Here is a 17,800-nt window from a genome sequence, read left to right as displayed (position 1 = left end):
GTGACTGCCCGAGTTTCGGAGAGGAATTTTCCTAGTTTCACTGTCTGTGACCGATTTCCTAGGAAGGACGCGAACCAATGGAGATCTATGTCTTGGACTCCGGCTACTTCTGTGAGGCGGACAAGTAGAGTATTGTGATCTACTGTATCAAACGCTGCACTAAGGTCTAGCAGTACGAGGAGACACGGCTCTCCGTCATCTGCTGCTTCGAGGGCGTCATCCCAAATCTTGAGGAGAGCTGTCTCTGTTCCATGACCCGGGCGGAAGCCTGATTGCAGCGGGTCCAGGAGTTTGTGAGTATCCAGGTGAAGTTGTAGCTGATGTACTACAGCTTTCTCCATGATCTTAGAAATGGTGTTGAGGCTTGTAATTGGCCTACGGTTGTTTGGATCCTGAGGGTCCAGGTTTGGTTTCTTGAGTAGAGGTTTGACGATGCCTTGTTTGAGGATGCTGGGAACAATCCCTTTGTGGAATGATCGGTTTATGAGGTGGGTTATGGTTGGAGCCACGATGTCGGAGCATTCTTTCAGTAGTTTTGTGGGGATGATGTCAATAGGTGAGGTACTGTCACGCAGTTTATTAATGATGTTTTTTGCGGTGTCTACGGTAATTGGGGATAGTGAAAATTTTGGCGGTTGCGGTATGTTGGTGCGGACATCCTCTTTATGTATTTGCTGGCTGAGGTTGGATGTTTTCTTCTGACAAATTGTTTCCCTGATGGTTTTGACTTTATCGATGAAAAAATCAGACAGTTTGTCACAGTAATCCTGGGATTCGCTTTCTGGGGGTTCTAGGCACACCGGATTCATTGATTGATTAACCAGTTTAAACAGTTCCCGTGGTTGGTTTGCGGCCGTTGAGATTGTATATGAGAAGTGGTCCTTTTTGGCTTTGAAGATTGCTTTCCGATAATTCTCTGTCAGACCTTTGTAGTTAAATAGGTTTTCCTCGGTGGGATTTCTTCTCCATGTTCTTTCCGCTCTTCTGCGTTCTTGCTTTAGTACGGAGAGGGAGCTATTAAACCATCCAGCATTTTTCTTCCTGATGAGAGCCCTGCGTTTTGGTGCTACCGAGTCTGCTGATTGCAGTAATGCCTTGTTCAGGGAGTTGAGTGTTTCCTCCGTAGAGTGGTTTAAGGTTATTGTAGATATTTTTTTGGACAGAGTGGTTTTGAAGGCTTCGGAGTACAGTTTTTTATGCGATCTGGTCCAGTGCGTTGTTACAGGTTTCCGTTTTGCGTTGGTGATGTTGGTAGTGATTTTGAATTTGATGGCGTGGTGATCCGTCCATGGCAGAGTTATGTTGTCGAGTATGTTGACGTCGATGTTCTGTTTGAAAATGAGGTCCAGGGTGTGTCCTGACCCATGCGTGGGAGTCTTTATCAGTTGCTGTAGACCCAGTTCTTCTAGTTGATTGATGCAGGCAGTCGCGATGGGGTCTTTAGGCTCGTTTGCCCAAAGGTTGAAATCTCCGAGTGCCAGGAAATTTTTGAATTTTAGGGTGTGCATTGCAAAGGATTCCGTGAGGGGTGAAAGAAGATTGGACTGGTCCCGGTGGTCTGTAGCACAGTAGTATATGAGTGGTGTCATGGGGTGTTGGTTGAAAATGTAGCGTCAGGGTTTCCATAAAAGACACTGGGTTCTGAGATGATGGTTTAGTGAGATCCAGGTGACCTTTAAAGATCACTGCTAGGCCTCCTCCTTTTTTCCCTATCCGGTGTTCGGTTAGGATCCTGTAGTTTTCCGGCACCAATTCGGTGAGGATGGTGTTGCAGTCAGAGGTTAACCAGCTTTCGGTGATGAAGAGGCAGTCTACATTGTTCTCGATGATGAAGTCGTGTACTTCCAGTCTATGTTTGACTGCAGACCTGGCGTTAATCAAGGCGCAATCTAATTGTAGTGGTCGAGTAGATGTCTTCCTGTGGTTGGGAGCTGCTTGTCGTCCGGTTTTTAATAGTTGTTCTCTTTGAAGTATTTTTTGTATGGAAGATGGCAATGTGGTGTTGATGTTCCTTAGTCTGTGCAGAACTTCAGCTGAGTATTTGAAGTAGCACATGGTTTGTGGATGCTGTTGATGGCACTATGGGCCTAAGATGATGATCCTGATCAGGGTATTGATCCTGAGGTGGGGCTAGGTATCAGACTTGCCGCCGTGCTTGAGGCTATTAGCGCGCAAGTTGATCAGGGGATGCCTATATGGATGCAGAAGGAGTTGTTGTATTCGGTTGCTGGCTGTTCCAGCTGCCTTTACTTAAGGTGGAGGTCTCCGCTTAGAAAAGAAGTCTGGCTGTGATCTGGAATAGTCGTCCTAGGATAGCGTAAAAAATGGAAAGGAGGCCGGAGGTAGGGGTATGCTAACCTATGATTGTTCCAGAGGAAGGCAAAAAACCCCCTGACAGTAGCAGCCAATGCACCAGTGGGGCAAAAATTCCTTCCTGATTCCCGTAGGCGGTCGGACAGAGTCCCTGGAACAATCACTGGGGGGGGGAGTGGCGGTGCGAGCTTACCTGGCTGCGGTTGTCCCCTTTAAACACTCCGGTTCCGTTGAATCTGGCTTGCTGTCAGCCTGACATTTCTGGAAAGCTGTCTGGTTGCCCCTTGCAGTGGGATCTTTAAAATGGAGGGGAGGATGGAGGTAGGATAGAGGTTAGAGACTCCTGTCTTAACTCCTGTTTTCAACTCCTGGTTATTAACTCTCCACTTTAGTTCAAAAAAATCCACTTATGTTCAGAAAATCCACATGCAAGCCACAATCAGGGAGCAAGCTCAAGGGGGAGTTTGTATAACTACCTTTATACACCTGTGAACAATTAACCCCTCCCCTAATTTGGCAGGAAGAAAGAAGGGAGAAAAAAAAATGCTGTTTAAAAAGTGTCAGCAAAAAAGGTCTTTTAAAAACTGCTAGCAAATGTATCAAATAAAGGAGGGGAGAAAATAAAACACCCCCAAAAACAACACTTGCAAGCAGAAGCAGTCAAGCAGAAGCAGTCAAAGCACAACTCCTGGTTATTAACTCTCCACTTTAGTTCAAAAAAATCCACTTATGTTCAGAAAATCCACATGCAAGCCACAATCAGGGAGCAATCAGGTGAGCTTTGGCATACATATATTCCATTAGGCAATGTGTCAGGTCACCCCGAAGCGAGGTGACAGATGCACACCGTAGGAATCAGGAGTGCACCGCAAGGTTGTGGACCCTACAGCTGACTGCTGCGGATGGGAGACAGGTCCCACTGAGGTTAGAGCGTAAGATTCCCTGGGGCGCGGAGTCTAAGAGCCAGCAGGTGTTCACCAGAGCCTCGAGTGGTGAGGATGGACTTGGCTGCAACTGGCTCCAGGTTGCGACCCCCAGGGTCCCCCAGCTCACACCCACAGTAGGCAACAGGAGAATAGGGATGGTGAGGGACAAAGCCAAGGTCGGGGCCACAAGCAGACAGCAATAGTCAGGGACACGCCAAAAGGTCAGAATCACAGGCAAACAGGGATAGTCAAAACACGCCAAAGTCGGTAACGGAACAACAGAAGAGCACACGGCAGGTAACAGGAAGCTAAACACACAAAGGAATACACAATGGTTGATCAGCACTGATGGCCTGCAGTGCACAGGTAAATATAGGGCTCCCTGATAGGGCCTGGGGTGGAGCCATGCTTAGAGGAGAGGTTATAAAAACCACCAGGTGGAAGTGGCTGGCCTCTTAGTCTGAACACATGAGGGGAGGTAAGCAAACACAGGAAGATCACTGCATAACAATGACAGTGCCCTCCCTCTTACGAGGCCTTCCCCTCCCCCACCTGGGTCCAGGCTTAAAGGGAAACTCCAGATGGAACCTCCTTAACAGACGGAGCAAAGACTTCAGATGCAGTGATCCAAGACCTCTCCTCAGTACCCAACCCTTTCCAAAGTACGAGGTACTGGAGAATGCCTTTACAGAGCCGGGAATCCAAAACTTGACTAACCTTGTATTTTAGTTTATCCTCAGAGACCGAAACAGAGGTAGGGAGAGGATGAGAGGACTTGAGGACTAAAGGCTTTTTAAGAATGGGTAAGGGTATGAGAAGATCAGGAGTCTGAGCAGGGACCCCCACACCCTTAAAGATGAGCTAGGCATCCATAACAGGACCACCAGACTGGGCAGAGGTCAGTGGATCCCTGAGGTCAGGTTGGTTAGAAGGTGACATGTCACAAGAGTCAAGCTGGATAGCTGCAACACGAACAGAACGCAGAGAACCCTGAGAAAAAGATTGAAAACCCCTCCTGGCCGAATGAGGTATTCTATTCAAAGGATGGATTGAGCCTCTTAAACGGGTTTGAACGGACATAGTAGCAGTAGGGTGAGGCCAGGTCACCGAAGGTGCTGAACAAGAAGCAGGAAGCTCATTGGGCATGGGCTGGACTGGCATAACTGGTGCAGAGGTCGACTGAATAGTATTGTCAGGTGTAGCGACCATCTCAATCGCATCACAGGGCATAGCAACTGTGGAACTTGCAGACAAGTTAGCCTGGCTATGCGTCCAAGGGAGATTAGGGACAGACAAAGGTAAATGGTTATGCAAACTGGAGTGAATGATCGACTCAGGTTCATAGGTGGGCCCCTCATACAGAGTACCATATGACCCAGAGAATGCACCAGTCCGACTATTGCAGGACACGTCCCAGAGATCGCTATATACAGCAGGAAGAGCAGAAGATACTGGGATGGTGGTAACAGGAATTTTCTCCTTTGGGGTACCCTTGAGTAGGCAGGAAGAGGAACAGGAGGAACCTCAAGCCAGGATCTGTCCAGCAGACCAGTCAACGTGTGGAGAATGGAGCCGTAACCAAGGAAGACCTAATAAGATAGGAGATGAAGCCTTAGGTAAGACAAGGAAGGATATCCACTCCTGGTGGAGTTTCCCTACTGACATCTTAACAGGAAGAGTCTGAAAGTGGATAGGGCCCCCTGGGAGAACAGTGCCATCAATCGCCAAGACCACCAATGGCGTTGTAAGGGGCAAAAGGGTAAGTCTCATGGAGGATGCAGTTTCCCAATCCATGAAATTGGCAGCGGCTCCGGAATCCAGATGTGCTGAGACCGAACGAGAGGAAGCACCGACATGAAGCAACACAGAAAGGAGAAGACGAGAAGGTGAAGGTGATATTTCAGGGTCTAATACTCCACCTTCCAGATGTATTAGCACTGAGCGTTTTTCTGGACGAAGAGAACCAGTGTCAAGGAAATGACCTTTGGCCCCACAATAGAGGCATAGGCCCAGAGTTCTGCGCCTAGCACGTTCTTTGGGAGATAATTTAGTCCAGCCAAAATGCATAGGTTCCTCGGTAGGCAGGGGGTGCTCCTCGGATCGAAGAGAAGGGACTGGGGACTCAGGCTGCCTAAAGAACGGGGAGTGCTGGCGTCTTTTTTCCAGGGCCCTCTCCTGAAAGTGAATATCGATCTGGTTACACAAGGTGATGAAACTGTCCAGATCAGCAGGAAGGGATCTCCCTGCTAATTCATCCTTCACTCTATCAGAGAGGCCATGTAAAAAGGTTGCAACTAGGGCCTCATTATTCCAGCTCAATTCAGCTGTGAGGATATGGAACTGAAGAGCATACTGTCCCACAGACGCAGACATAAAAGAGCGCTAGCCGCTGAGGAGACACGACCCGGTTCCTCGAAGATATTCTGAAAAAGTTTCAAGAAATCAGACAGGCTAGAAACCACTGGATCATTCAGTTCCCACAGAGGGGCGGCCCAAGCTAACGCCTCGCCGGACAGGAGGGATATGATATATGCGACTTTTGCCCGATTGGACAGGAAGTTTTGGGGCTGAAGTTCAAAATGAATTGTGCACTGGCTAAGGAACCCCCTGCAAGCCTTGGAGTCCCCAGAGAAACGGGCCGGAGCTGGTAGTAGTAATGAATGTGTGGCTGCGACTGATGCGACACGCGCAGCGGCAGACAGCGGTTGAGGTTGTTGAACTGGGGGTCCTAATGAGGCCTGAACCTGTTCAACACGCGATGCCAAATCCTGAAGGAATCGCATCACCTGGGTCTGATGTGATTCTTGGGTCTCAAGTCTGCGAACTAAGTTCTGCAATGGATCATCGGCAGGAAGTGGCACGTCAGCCGGGTCCATGGCTGATCAAACTGTCAGGTCACCTTGAGACGAGGTGACAGATGCACACCGTAGGGATCAGGAGTGCACCGCAAGGTTGTGGACCCTACGGCTGACTGCTGCGGACGGGAGACAGGTCCCACCGAGGTTAGAGCGTAAGATTCCCTGGGGCGCGGAGTCTAAGAGCCAGCAGGTGTTCACCAGAGCCTCGAGTGGTAAGGATGGACTTGGCTGCAACTGGCTCCAGGTCGTGACCCCCAGGGTCCCCCAGCTCACACCCACACTAGGCAACAGGAGGATAGGGGTGGTGAGGGACAAAGCCAAGGTCAGGGCCACAAGCAGACAGAAATAGTCAGGGATACGCCAAAAGGTCAGGACCACAGGCAAACAGGGATAGTCAAGACACGCCAAAGTCGGTAACGGAACAACAGAAGAGCACACGGCAGGTAACAGGAAGCAAAACACACAAAGGAATACACAATGGTCGATCAGCACTGATGGCCTGCAGTGCACAGGTTAATATAGGGCTCCCTGATAGGGCCTGGGGTGGAGCCATGCTTAGAGGAGAGGTTATAAAAACCACCAGGTGGAAGGGGCTGGCCTCTTAGTCTGAACACATGAGGGGAGGTAAGCAAACACAGGAAGATCACTGCATAACCATGACACAATGGTTGTTCAAAATAAATATAAATTCTGAGTTGGAGGCGATATGGGGGGGATTTTAAATCTCTTGCAATGGCTAGGCGGGTGGCTATGAATATGTGGGAGATGACTCTGTGAGGCCCGGAACCAGGTATCCATATCCATACCCAATAGTACTATTTGAGGTGAGAGTGATATAGGAGTTGGTGTGATGGGAAAAAAAGTAGCTTGGAGAGTATAGTCCAAAATTTAGTAAGGGTTTGACAGTCCCACCAGATGTACAATATGTTCCCGGGCTTCCACAATTTCTCCAACATAGGTTGGTGGAAGAAGCATAAATGTTGGCAATTACAATCAGGGGTGGATCCAGGGGTGGATCCAGGGGGGCAACAGGGCGATTGCCCCTCCAAGAAATTCATGATTGGCAGGCCAGTCAGCGGATGAGTAAGCGGGAGGGCGAGTGTTCGGGTTAACAAATGGGCAGGCCAGTCAGTGGGGGTTGGCAGGTGAGAGAGAGCCTGAGCGGGCAGTTTGGCAGAATGGGGGGTGTCACCAGGTGAGTATGCGGGCATGCAAGGCAGACATCGAGTGAGGGGACGGGCCGCTCCATAGGTGAGGGGACAGACTGGCCATTCAGTGAGTCGGCAGGCAGGGAGCAGAGAGATAACATCTTCTCTCTGCTGCCTGCCTTCACTCTGACAATCTGCACCTTAGCTGGCTAAATGACAATAAGCAACATATGTCAGGTGATGTGACAATCAGCAACATGTGGCAGGTGGCGTGGCAAGTGTAATCCACAATGTGTGGCAGGTGTAATCTGCAATGTGTGGTAGGTGACGTGGCAAGTGTAATCCGCAATGTGTGGCAGGTGTAATCCGCAATGTGTGGTAGGTGACGTGGCAGGTGTAATCCGAAATGTGTGGCAGGTGACGTGGCAAGTGTAATCTGCAATGTGTGGCAAGTGACGTGACAAGTGACAATCAGCAACATGTGGCAGGTGATGTGGCAAGTGTAATCCGCAATGTGTGGCAGGTGACAATCAGCAACATGTGGCAGGTGACGTGGCAGGTGCCAAGCTGCATCTGAAGGCAGGTTGATGTGAAAAGTGAGACACTCGGGGCTCCCACTGATTCTGCATTATGGTGAGGTGAACCATTTGATTTTATATTACAATGTAATAATAGAAATAATGCGCTTCAATCATCCTGACACCATAACAACCATGGTGCCGTGATGCTTGAAACGCCAACACCAGCCACTGCCCCGATAAATTGCCCACAAAAAAACATTTTCTGGCAGTTACCCTCCTGAGACTTGACTCTGGATCCGCCCCTGATTATAATACCAGGCTGGCGGCGTGGCTGTCTCCTGTGTACGCAAGGCGATCACCCGCCTGTCACTCACAGAAGACAGAGCAGCCCGAGTGGTCGTTTCGCTCCATCTTCTGAGTGACAGGTGGATCCATAAGGAATGTCAGTCTGTGCGAGGTGGAGGTGGCACAGCTAAGGCTGCATTTCATGGGCACTGGTAAATATTTTAGTTCACCATCTGGTTCAGAATTTTTTCTTGTTTTCCTCCTCTAAAACCTAGGTGTGTCTTATGGATCGAAAATACGGTAAAGTTACTTGGAGAGGTGAAACACCATACACGGACAGATGTAAATTGAATCAAAAGCACAAAAATAATTGTTTACATAATTCGAAAAAGACATTAAGGCTGCTTTCCCACTGGGGTGAGCAGATGTTGACGGTAAAGCAACGCTAGTTTTAGCGGTGTTATTGACCCGATAGCGGGGCACTTTGAACCCCTGCTGGCTGCCGAATAAAGGGTTAAATGCGCCCATGTATCGCCGCTGCCAAAGCACTTTGCAGGTACTTTGGCAGCGGTGCCCATTCATTTCAATGGGCAGAAGCGGTGGAGGAGTGGTGTATACACCGCTCCGCTCCTCCACTGCCCCAAAGATGCTGCTTGCAGGACTTTTTTTTAACGTCCTGCCAGTGCAGCGCCCCATTGTGGAAGCACTCTGGCTTTCACACTGGAGCTGCAGGGGAGGCATTTTTCAGGCACTTTACAGGTGCTATTGTTAGCCCAAAAGCGCCTGAAAAACACCTCAGTGTGAAAGGGGTCTAAAGTCCAATAAGGTGACAAAACAAAACATGAATATCAAGAATGCCCAGAAGGAGAATAGAAATTGTGCTAAAAGGGAAGAGGCAGGTAGTGCAGAAGAGAATCAACTTAAAACGGTTGTATACCCGCTGAATTTTTTTTTTTTAACTCACCTGCAAAGGAAAAGGCATAATGAACTAGTATGCACCACATACTAGCTCATTATGAAATACTTACCTTAGAACGAGGCTCCGACATCTGGCCCGATCCACGCCGAGGGAGCTGACATGTTCCCTCAGCGTTTCTTCCGGGTATCGTGGCTCTGGCACTGTGAGTGGCCAGAGCCGCGATATCGATGCGCACGGGAGATTTCTTCCCGGCAGGGTCCGGAGTCTGCCGGACTTCCAGCCGAGAATCCCCTGTGCGCATACGCTGCTGCAGTCAGCGACACATTGCGAGGGGAATACGGTTTACGAGATATTTTTTTCACCTATAGGTAAGCCTTATTATAGGCTTTCCTGTAGGTAAAAGTACCTAAATCGACTATACAACCACTTTAAATGTAAATCCAGGTCCCATCTGAGGTTTAATCCCTGAGGGACTCTGGTTTGTAACCTAAATATCCACTATGTCTCCCTACCTAGAATCTGTCTGTTCCTATCCCCACTGCTGGGCATAGGAGTCACTCTTTCAATGCCAGTAAACCTAAAGGAGGACAAATCAACAGAATGACAATAATGTTCTCCTATTCTTGTTAGTGAAGCACGTGTGGTACATCCACTATACTGCAGGTTGCAATAAATGCGGCAGATTTGATACGCCACATATTTGGTTCCACAATGAATGTATTGCTTAATGTCAAAGCTTTCTCCAGTGATCGCTGAGTTACAAGATTTAATACAAAGATTAGCATGGTAGTATCTGCACGTTTTTAGATTGCATGGGTAACAGCCTGGATATGAGAGCCAGGTGGGTTGGTATTTTCTAGATGAAAATAAGCTGGGTGACAGCAAGGAGCCCATAGTTGGTGCTCATCTACTGGAAGAACGGCTCCCTGATTTTAAAACTTTGTGGAGACTTTTGTCTGAATAGAGGATGGGAAGATTTTTTCTTTATTATATTAACAACTTGATGGTATTCTTGTGAGAAGGTGATTACAAATGTTACCAAACAATTGTTCTTCCCATCTGTCCCTATACAAGGATGTTTTTCTATTGCTGTTTTTTTAGTGCAATAAATGAAAGTAGATCCTCTCTCCTCTTAGCCCTGCATTACCAATCCTCTCTGAACAGCTGATTTGGGGAGCCCCTTTGTGATAGTCGTGTAGTTATATTCTGGCATTCCTCATTAAATGTCATGTCAGAGGAGCAATTCCTTTGGGCCGAGTGAATTCTCCACCAGGGATCACATGGATGGTGTGGGATGGGTGACAACTGGTGGCAATAAGAGTATTATTTCCCGGGCATGGCTTTATGTGCAGGTGTGTATAGATTTAGTATCTGGATCCCCACACAGGGAGATATCCAGAACGTCAATGTTTGCGAATTAAAAAGAGACTGAACTGAAGATTGAGTTCATTATTGTTAATGAAACTGACAAATTCATTGAATGAAGAGTCATCCCAATCCCTCACCATCACCAGATCATCCATGTACTGACCATGCCGGACTATATTGTGTGCAGAGGGGTTGTCCAAAGAGAAGAGACAAAGCTCCTCCCACCAACCCATATATAGATCTGTCATTGGTGGTGAAAGTCTATCCCCCTCACAGCGATGGACATAAAATAAATCATCAAAAAGAAAAAACTCTGCTGTGATTGGCCCTTTACCCCGATCACGGACACTCCCGGGTGCGTCCCCCAGGGGGTGTGTGAGAATCACGGGCCTGTCATATGACGGCCTCCCGGAACTAGCATTCACTATTCATTCAGCTATAGCATGGTCAGCAAGTGGTTAAAGTTGGATATAAAATAAAGAAATGAAATATCTGAATTAAAAACAAAATAAAATGTGTCATCTCCAAGGCCTCGGGCACACTGGATGTTTTCTCACCTCTCCTAGAAGTCGTCCTCCTGGCAGCATTTTAGCCAAAAAATCCTTAAGATTGTAAATGTATGTCATGTATTGAGCAGCATTTACCTGTGTCAAGCATTTGGGCATTTTCATGTCATTGGCAGAATAAATCATTTATTATGTCCATTGAAATAAATGAAGACTCAGGTGCTGAACTCGCCTATCATTACCAGGAGTTTAGACACATTTACATGCGTTTACATTCATCAAGTGTTTCTATGACAAAACTCTGCTGCTCCTGGACACACCGGAGATGATTTTTCTGCCTCTAAACTCTCCGGTCACTAAACTCCTCTAATAGTTTCTGTGTGAATGGACACATAGGATAACATGGGGGAGATTAGAGGCAGGAAAAATGCCACACCTAGGAGCAAAATCATCCGGTGTGCATGAGGCCTGATAGTGAGAACCAGAAACCAGCAGGAAGACCGATATACATCCAATAGTACAATATGGAAGACTGCAGCTCTAGTATATAACATTCACACAATATAAATGTGAATATATAACAATAAAAGTGAGACTCCTCATCACAATATTTCTTCTAAGTGAATATATAACAATGGGATTGAGACTATTTCACTGATAATTATTAAAAAGAACATATAAAAAGCATATATACAAACCACAGAGGCAATGAAATACCACCAAATGAAAGTTCTATTTGTGGGGGAAAAGATGACGTAACTTCTGTTTGGGTACAATGTTGCACGACCGCGCAATTGTCAGTTAAATTGAAGTGCCGAATCACAAACAAATGGTCCGGTCATTGAGCAACCAAATCTTCCGGGGCTGAAGAGGTTACAATCCAAAAACCACCAATCACCACTAAGGACAATGAGAACTCCTATCAAACATTTACACCTCATAGTTAGAAGAGATCTCGCTGCACTTAGGGGTGAGGCCCTCATAAAAGTCTCCTGGACTGAAGAGTCCCGGTCTGGGAGAAGAGATTGAAGATTCCCCTGAGGAAGAAATACTCTGGCTTGGGCCGTGTCTAGGATTAGATCCAGATACTCCAAGTGACGGGTCACATTGCTGACTCCATGGAGGGCACCACTTTTTAACAAACTCTCAAACAGTTACAAGGATGGCAGGTTGCTTGGGAGTCACAATGAGCTTGTCAGGATTTTCCCATTCTTCATAAAGGAAGACTGCAACCAGAAGATGCACTGGAAAGGCCTTGGTGGTCTTAGGAGCCCCTAAGGAGCCTAGACTGGGGAGAGCGCTGGTGGAGGGGACTGGCTGTTCTCCAAGGTGTAAAGTGGTGCTCATCACATCACTAAGGTTACTTACACACTGAGGAGCTTTACAGGCACTATAGCAAAGCTCCTCTCCTCTCATTGCAGTGAGAAATCCCGAGGGCTCCCACACTGGAGCGGTGCGCTGGCAGGACACTCAAAAAGTCCTACAAACAGCATCTTTGACACACAGGCAGCTGACAGAAGGATCACAGACACAGGCAGAGATAGGCAGAGAAGTGGCTGGCACCCTATTGGCTGTAGTGCGCTGTTCCCCCTCCGCCCCTCCTCCTCCTCCCTTCCTGTCCTTCCCCAGTGCTTGTAAGTGACATTATCTGGGGGACAGGATAGGAGGAGGAGGGGCGGAGGGGGAACAGAGCGCCACTGGAGGAGATATGAAACAAGCGCTGAAGTGTCCCCCGCTGTGTCCCCCCACAATGTGCCCAACAGACTGTCCCCTCCCCCATGTAATGTCCCCTGTCCCCATGTAATGTCCCCTACCCCATGTAATGTCCCCTGAAATGTCCCCTATCCCATGTAATGTCCCCTGTCCCCATGTAATTTCCCCTGTAATGTCCCCTGCACCATGTAATGTCCCCTGTAATGTCCCCTGTCCCATGTAATGTCCCCTGTCTCATGTAATGTCCCCTGTCCCATGTAATGTCCCCTGTCTCATGTAATGTCCCCTGCCCCATGTAATGTTCCCTGTCCCATGTAATGTCCCCTACACCATGTAATGTCCCCTGTCCCATGTAATGTCCGCTTCCCCCTGTAATGTCCCCTGTAATGTCCCCTGCCCCCTGTAATGTCCCCTGTCCCCATGTAATGTTCCCTGAAATGTCCCCTACCCCATGTAATGTCCCCTGTCCCCATGTAATTTCCCGTGTAATGTCCCCTGCCCCGTGTAATGTCCCCTGCCCCGTCTAATGTCCCCTGCCCCATGTAATGTCCCCTGTCCCATGTAATGTGCCCTGCCCCATGTAATGTGCCCTGCCCCATGTAATGTCCCCTGTCCCATGTAATGTCCCATGTAATGTCCCCTGTCCCATGTAATGTCCCATGTAATGTCCCCTGTCATATCCCCTGCACCATGTAATGTGTTTTTGCAGCAATTTGTGTTTTTTTTTAATCTGCCCAAAAAAATGCAAATTGCAGTAAAATCAGGTGCACAAAAATCAAAACAGATCAAAAGCAAAGACTGCACAGGTGAGTACCGAGCCCTTATGCTGACCACACCGATCAATTCTCAGATGAGAATATTCAGACATAAATCTTTGTACATTCGCTGAATGAAAGAATTTTGTTTGAAATTTTCACTTGTATTTAACATTCTGTTTTTAAAATGAAAACCACAAACACCGTCTGAGAATTCCTTTCACTAAGAAGTTTTCTATTTCCACATTTTCCCGTCACTGTGATTGAAAATCAACGTCAAATTCACCCACTTTTATTTTTTTTATTTTGTTTTTTTAAAGGTTATTAATCGATTAATCGACACAATAATCAGCCAACTAATGGACTATGAGAATAATGGTTAGTTGCGGCCCTAGTGATCTGCAATATAAGAAATGTTTGTAGAGTAGAGAGAAGACATCCGTCCTCCGAGGACACCAGCAAAACACTGAGGCATGCTGGGAGTAGGAGGGATTATCCCGCCCACAATTCTTTCATTTGTCAGATTCTCCTGTAGGTGGCAGTATAACCCAAACTTATCTGAACTGCTGTGTCCCTCATTGGATGAGAAGGAAAGAGAAGTGTGCTGTGATTGGTGGGTTTGGGACATCACAGGACAAATGACCAATGAGGAGGAATATTTCCTGTTATATAATCTGATATCTCCCATCATCCTCCATTGTGCAGTGTCACTTCTTAGTTGGTAAAGTCCTTCAAGAAGGTGACAGGATGGTGTCAGGTCCATCACACACAGTACAATCTGACCATACAATCTTTGTACAATCAGCTTTATATCTTCCAGAACCTCGTAATATGAGGACCTACCTAAACCATCATATCAGTCTCTATACAATCAGACAGATCCTCACTCTACATACTTGTTGGAAGATCGGACAGAGATTGTACAATCCGATTGTAATGTGTGTGGTGAGATTAATAGATATCCTGGAGGATGCTGGGAAATAGTGTGAGAGAATTCTGCTGAGATCTGATGACTGTTTATATTCTCTCTTCTAGGATCAGCAATCACCGCTTGTCAGAGGAATCAAGAAGAGAAGTAGAAAATCTGAAAAAGCTCCGACCAGAAATGACGATTTATTAATTATGACCCCGGAGGAGGAGACTCGGCTACAGCTGTGAATGGAGGCGGGGAGGGGACATTGCTGTGAATGGAGGAGGGGGAGGGTACATTGCTGTGAATGGAGGAGGGGGGAGGGGACATTGCTGTGAATGGAGGAGGGGGAGGGGACATTGCTGTGAATGGAGGAGGGGGGAGGGGACATTGCTGTGAATGGAGGAGGGGGAGGGGACATTGCTGTGATTGGAGGAGGGGAGGGGACATTGGTGTGAATGGGGGATGGGTCATTGCTGTGAATGGAAGAAGGGACATTGCTGGGGAGGGGACATTGCTGTGAATGGATGAGGGGATATTGCTGTGACTGGAGGAGGGGGAGGGGACATTGCTGTGACTGGAAGAGGGGTCATTTCTGTGAATGGAGGAGGGGGAGGGGACATTGCTGTGAATGGAGGAGGGGCATTGCTGTGAATGGAGGAGGGAACACTGCTGTGAATGGATGAGGGGGAGGGGACACTGCTGTGAATGGATGAAGGGGGAGGGGACGTTGCTGTGAATGGATGAAGGGGGAGGGGACGTTGCTGTGAATGGATGAAGGGGGAGGGGACGTTGCTGTGAATGGAGGAGGGGGAGGGGACATTGCTGTGAATGGAGAAGGGGGAGGGGACATTGCTGTGAATGGAGGAGGGGGAGGGGACATTGCTGTGAATGGAGGAGGGGGAGGGGACATTGCTGTGGATGGAGGAGGGGGAGGGGACATTGCTGTGAATGGAGGAGGGGGGAGGGGACATTGCTGTGAATGGAGGAGGGGGAGGGGACATTGCTGTGAATGGAGGAGGAGGGAGGGGACATTGCTCTGGATGAGATATAAATGTGAACAAAGCCGACCCCAGAGGAGAATGGATGATCACAGATGAAGTAATACACCAGGACAGGACGGGGGATTCTGTTTTGTAATGAAGAAGATAAAACGGAACATTTCATATATAATGTGACTCGGGGAACACAGCCGGCATTTATCTGTCACCCCGGTATTTATCTCACACAGCCGGCTCCCCCTCCCCTCCCCCATGGTGGGGGGATCCGTGTTCTCCGGAGTCTCCCCCAATGTGTCACTGCCAGCCTTTCCACACGGACTCCGTGTCCCCCACATGGACTGATCCCTGCAGGAGAGATGAGAAGGGGGTTTGTATGAAGCTGTGTCTGGAGGAGGACAATACAGGAGGACTCATGAGAAGATCCATCAGCCTGGGAGCCCCCAAATCAGGGGACAGAGGAGCCCTTGAAGAGTGCTGGGGGGACCCCGATGGGGGATGGGATGGAGGTTTCTGGTACTATTCCTGTATACTATCACACACTTCATGTATTCATCATTACATACACAGCAGGGATTGGGATTCCATTCTCTAGAATACGGAGGGACATTCTATATATAATGGATAGAAATAGAGAAGCAGCTATTAGTTTGGTGATATTATTGGGGGACATTAATGGGGCGCAGACCATATACTGCACATCATATCACAGGACATTCCGGGGTCTTCATACCATTTAATGTGGAATAAAATTGTAATAAATAAAATGTCATTTTATCTACCATAATGCAATGAGAGGGACGCAGCCCTCAGGTGGGGGAGGGGTACATTCAGGAGGATCATACAACATCTCATTTCTTACAGATGTAAAAAGCTACCCTGTTTCCCCAAAAATAAGATCTAACATGATTGTCAGTGATGGCTGCAATATAAGCCCTACCCCCCAAATAAGCCCTAGTTAAAGTCATTATAGGTCTTATTTTCAGGGTAGGGCTTATTCTCGAGGAAACAGGGTAGGGCTTATATTGCAGCCATCACCGACAATCACGCTAGGGCTTATTTTTGGGGAAATGGGTAGAGGTAGCAGAGTAGAATAATTACAGATAGATATGGTAGCCGGATCACTGCGTAACCTCTCACAAATTAAGAGAAATCCTAGTGTGAAGCAACAATGAAGATACTAGGATTTGCGTCTCGGGGTCTCCCATGGTAGATGCCCAGAAACTTTAGAGACTGACGACAGATCCACTTAAAGGGATTTTTATTTGCAAAAAACGTAGTTAACGAACAGTCTCTCAGTATAGGGTCAGAGGGTTAGGAGGAAAGTTCAGGGACTCTTATGCCGCGTACACACGATCCGACTGTCCAGCAGACTTTGCCCGGCGGACAAACCACCGGACTTTGAAGCGGAGGTCCGCCAGACTTTCTGAACGAGCGTACCTGCCCACACACAACCTGACTATGGCGGGAGTCTGCCGTACTTTTGAAATGAACGGACTTGCCCACACACGGAAAGTCCTTCATTTTGAACGCGGCTCCAGGTAGACAGGACTAGCGCAGGAGGTCAATGTCGCCGTGGAAAGATTAACACATCGCTGATCCCATCACCTGGTATGGACTTAAAGGGGAAGCCCTTTGCTGAAAAAATTACGTAGGGGTCCCCCCCAAGGTCCATATAAGACCCTTATTTGAGCATGCAACCCGGCCTGTCAGGAAAGGGGGTGGGGATGAGCGAGCAAGCGCCCCCCCCCCCTCCTGAGCCATACCAGGCCACGTGCCCTCAACATGGGGGTGCTTTGAGAAGGGGGGCCCTGCGGCCCCCCACCCCAAAAGCACCTTGTCCCCATGTTGATGAGGACAAGGGCCTCTTTCCGACAACCCTGGCCATTGGTTGTCAGGGTCTGCGGGTGGGGGGTTTATCGGAATCCGGGAGCCCCCTTTATTAAGGGGGCCCCCTGATACCGGCCCCCCACCCTATGTGAATGAGTATGGGGTATGATGTACCCCTACCCATTCACCTGGGGGGAAAAAATGTAAAAAAAAAAACACAACACAAGGGTTTAAAATAATTTATTGCACAGCTCCAGGGGTTTTCTTCCATCTTGGGGGTCTTCTCGTCGGACTCCTCCGCTATCTGCACTAGCTCTTTTACTAGCGGAGGAGCCCAGCTTTCTTCTTAGTTGCCGCCCGGGGGTCTTCTTCCGACTTCAGGGGTCTTGCCCCCCTCTTCGGTTCTTCTTGCTGGGCCTCCGCTTTCTTTCTTTAGCTCTTTTACTAGCGGTGGCCCAGTCTTGTGTTGCCGCCGCCTCCTCTTCTGACTTCGGGGGTCTTGTCCCCCTCTTCGGTTCTTCTGGCCGGGCCTCCGCTCCTTCTTCCAGATCTTTTACTAGCGGTGGCCTGGTCTTTGGTCGCTGTCGCCTTCTCTTCTTGTTCTTCTTCCTTGAGATGTTGACTCGACGCTCTCTTACCGCAATGAAAGGGACGCGGTGTGCAGCGACTTATATAGGGACATCACCGGGTGATGTCCCCTCCCATTGTGATGCCACAGTCCCAGAGGATGCTGGGACTGTTACAGCCTGG

The 17,800-nt window shown here is 48.3% G+C and overlaps 1 protein-coding gene across 1 annotated transcript in view; it reads left to right on the top strand.

The window, feature by feature from the left end:
- LOC143942156 (uncharacterized) overlaps window positions 1-14,495 on the top strand; it is a 1,285,630-nt gene extending 1,271,135 nt beyond the window's left edge. Inside the window, exon 25 of the mRNA XM_077463417.1 lies at window positions 14,348-14,495. Within this exon, the coding sequence (XP_077319543.1) occupies window positions 14,348-14,432 (85 nt within the window). The 3' untranslated portion in view covers window positions 14,433-14,495. The remainder of the gene's footprint in view (window positions 1-14,347) is intronic.
- Window positions 14,496-17,800: the final 3,305 nt, after the last annotated feature.

Source organism: Lithobates pipiens, unplaced genomic scaffold, assembly GCF_037356315.1.
Source record: "Lithobates pipiens isolate NorthernLeopardFrog02 unplaced genomic scaffold, aLitPip1_a1.2 Scaffold_30, whole genome shotgun sequence".
NCBI classification, from domain to species: Eukaryota; Metazoa; Chordata; class Amphibia; order Anura; family Ranidae; genus Lithobates; species Lithobates pipiens.
This window is presented reverse-complemented; position numbering and strand designations above follow the sequence as displayed.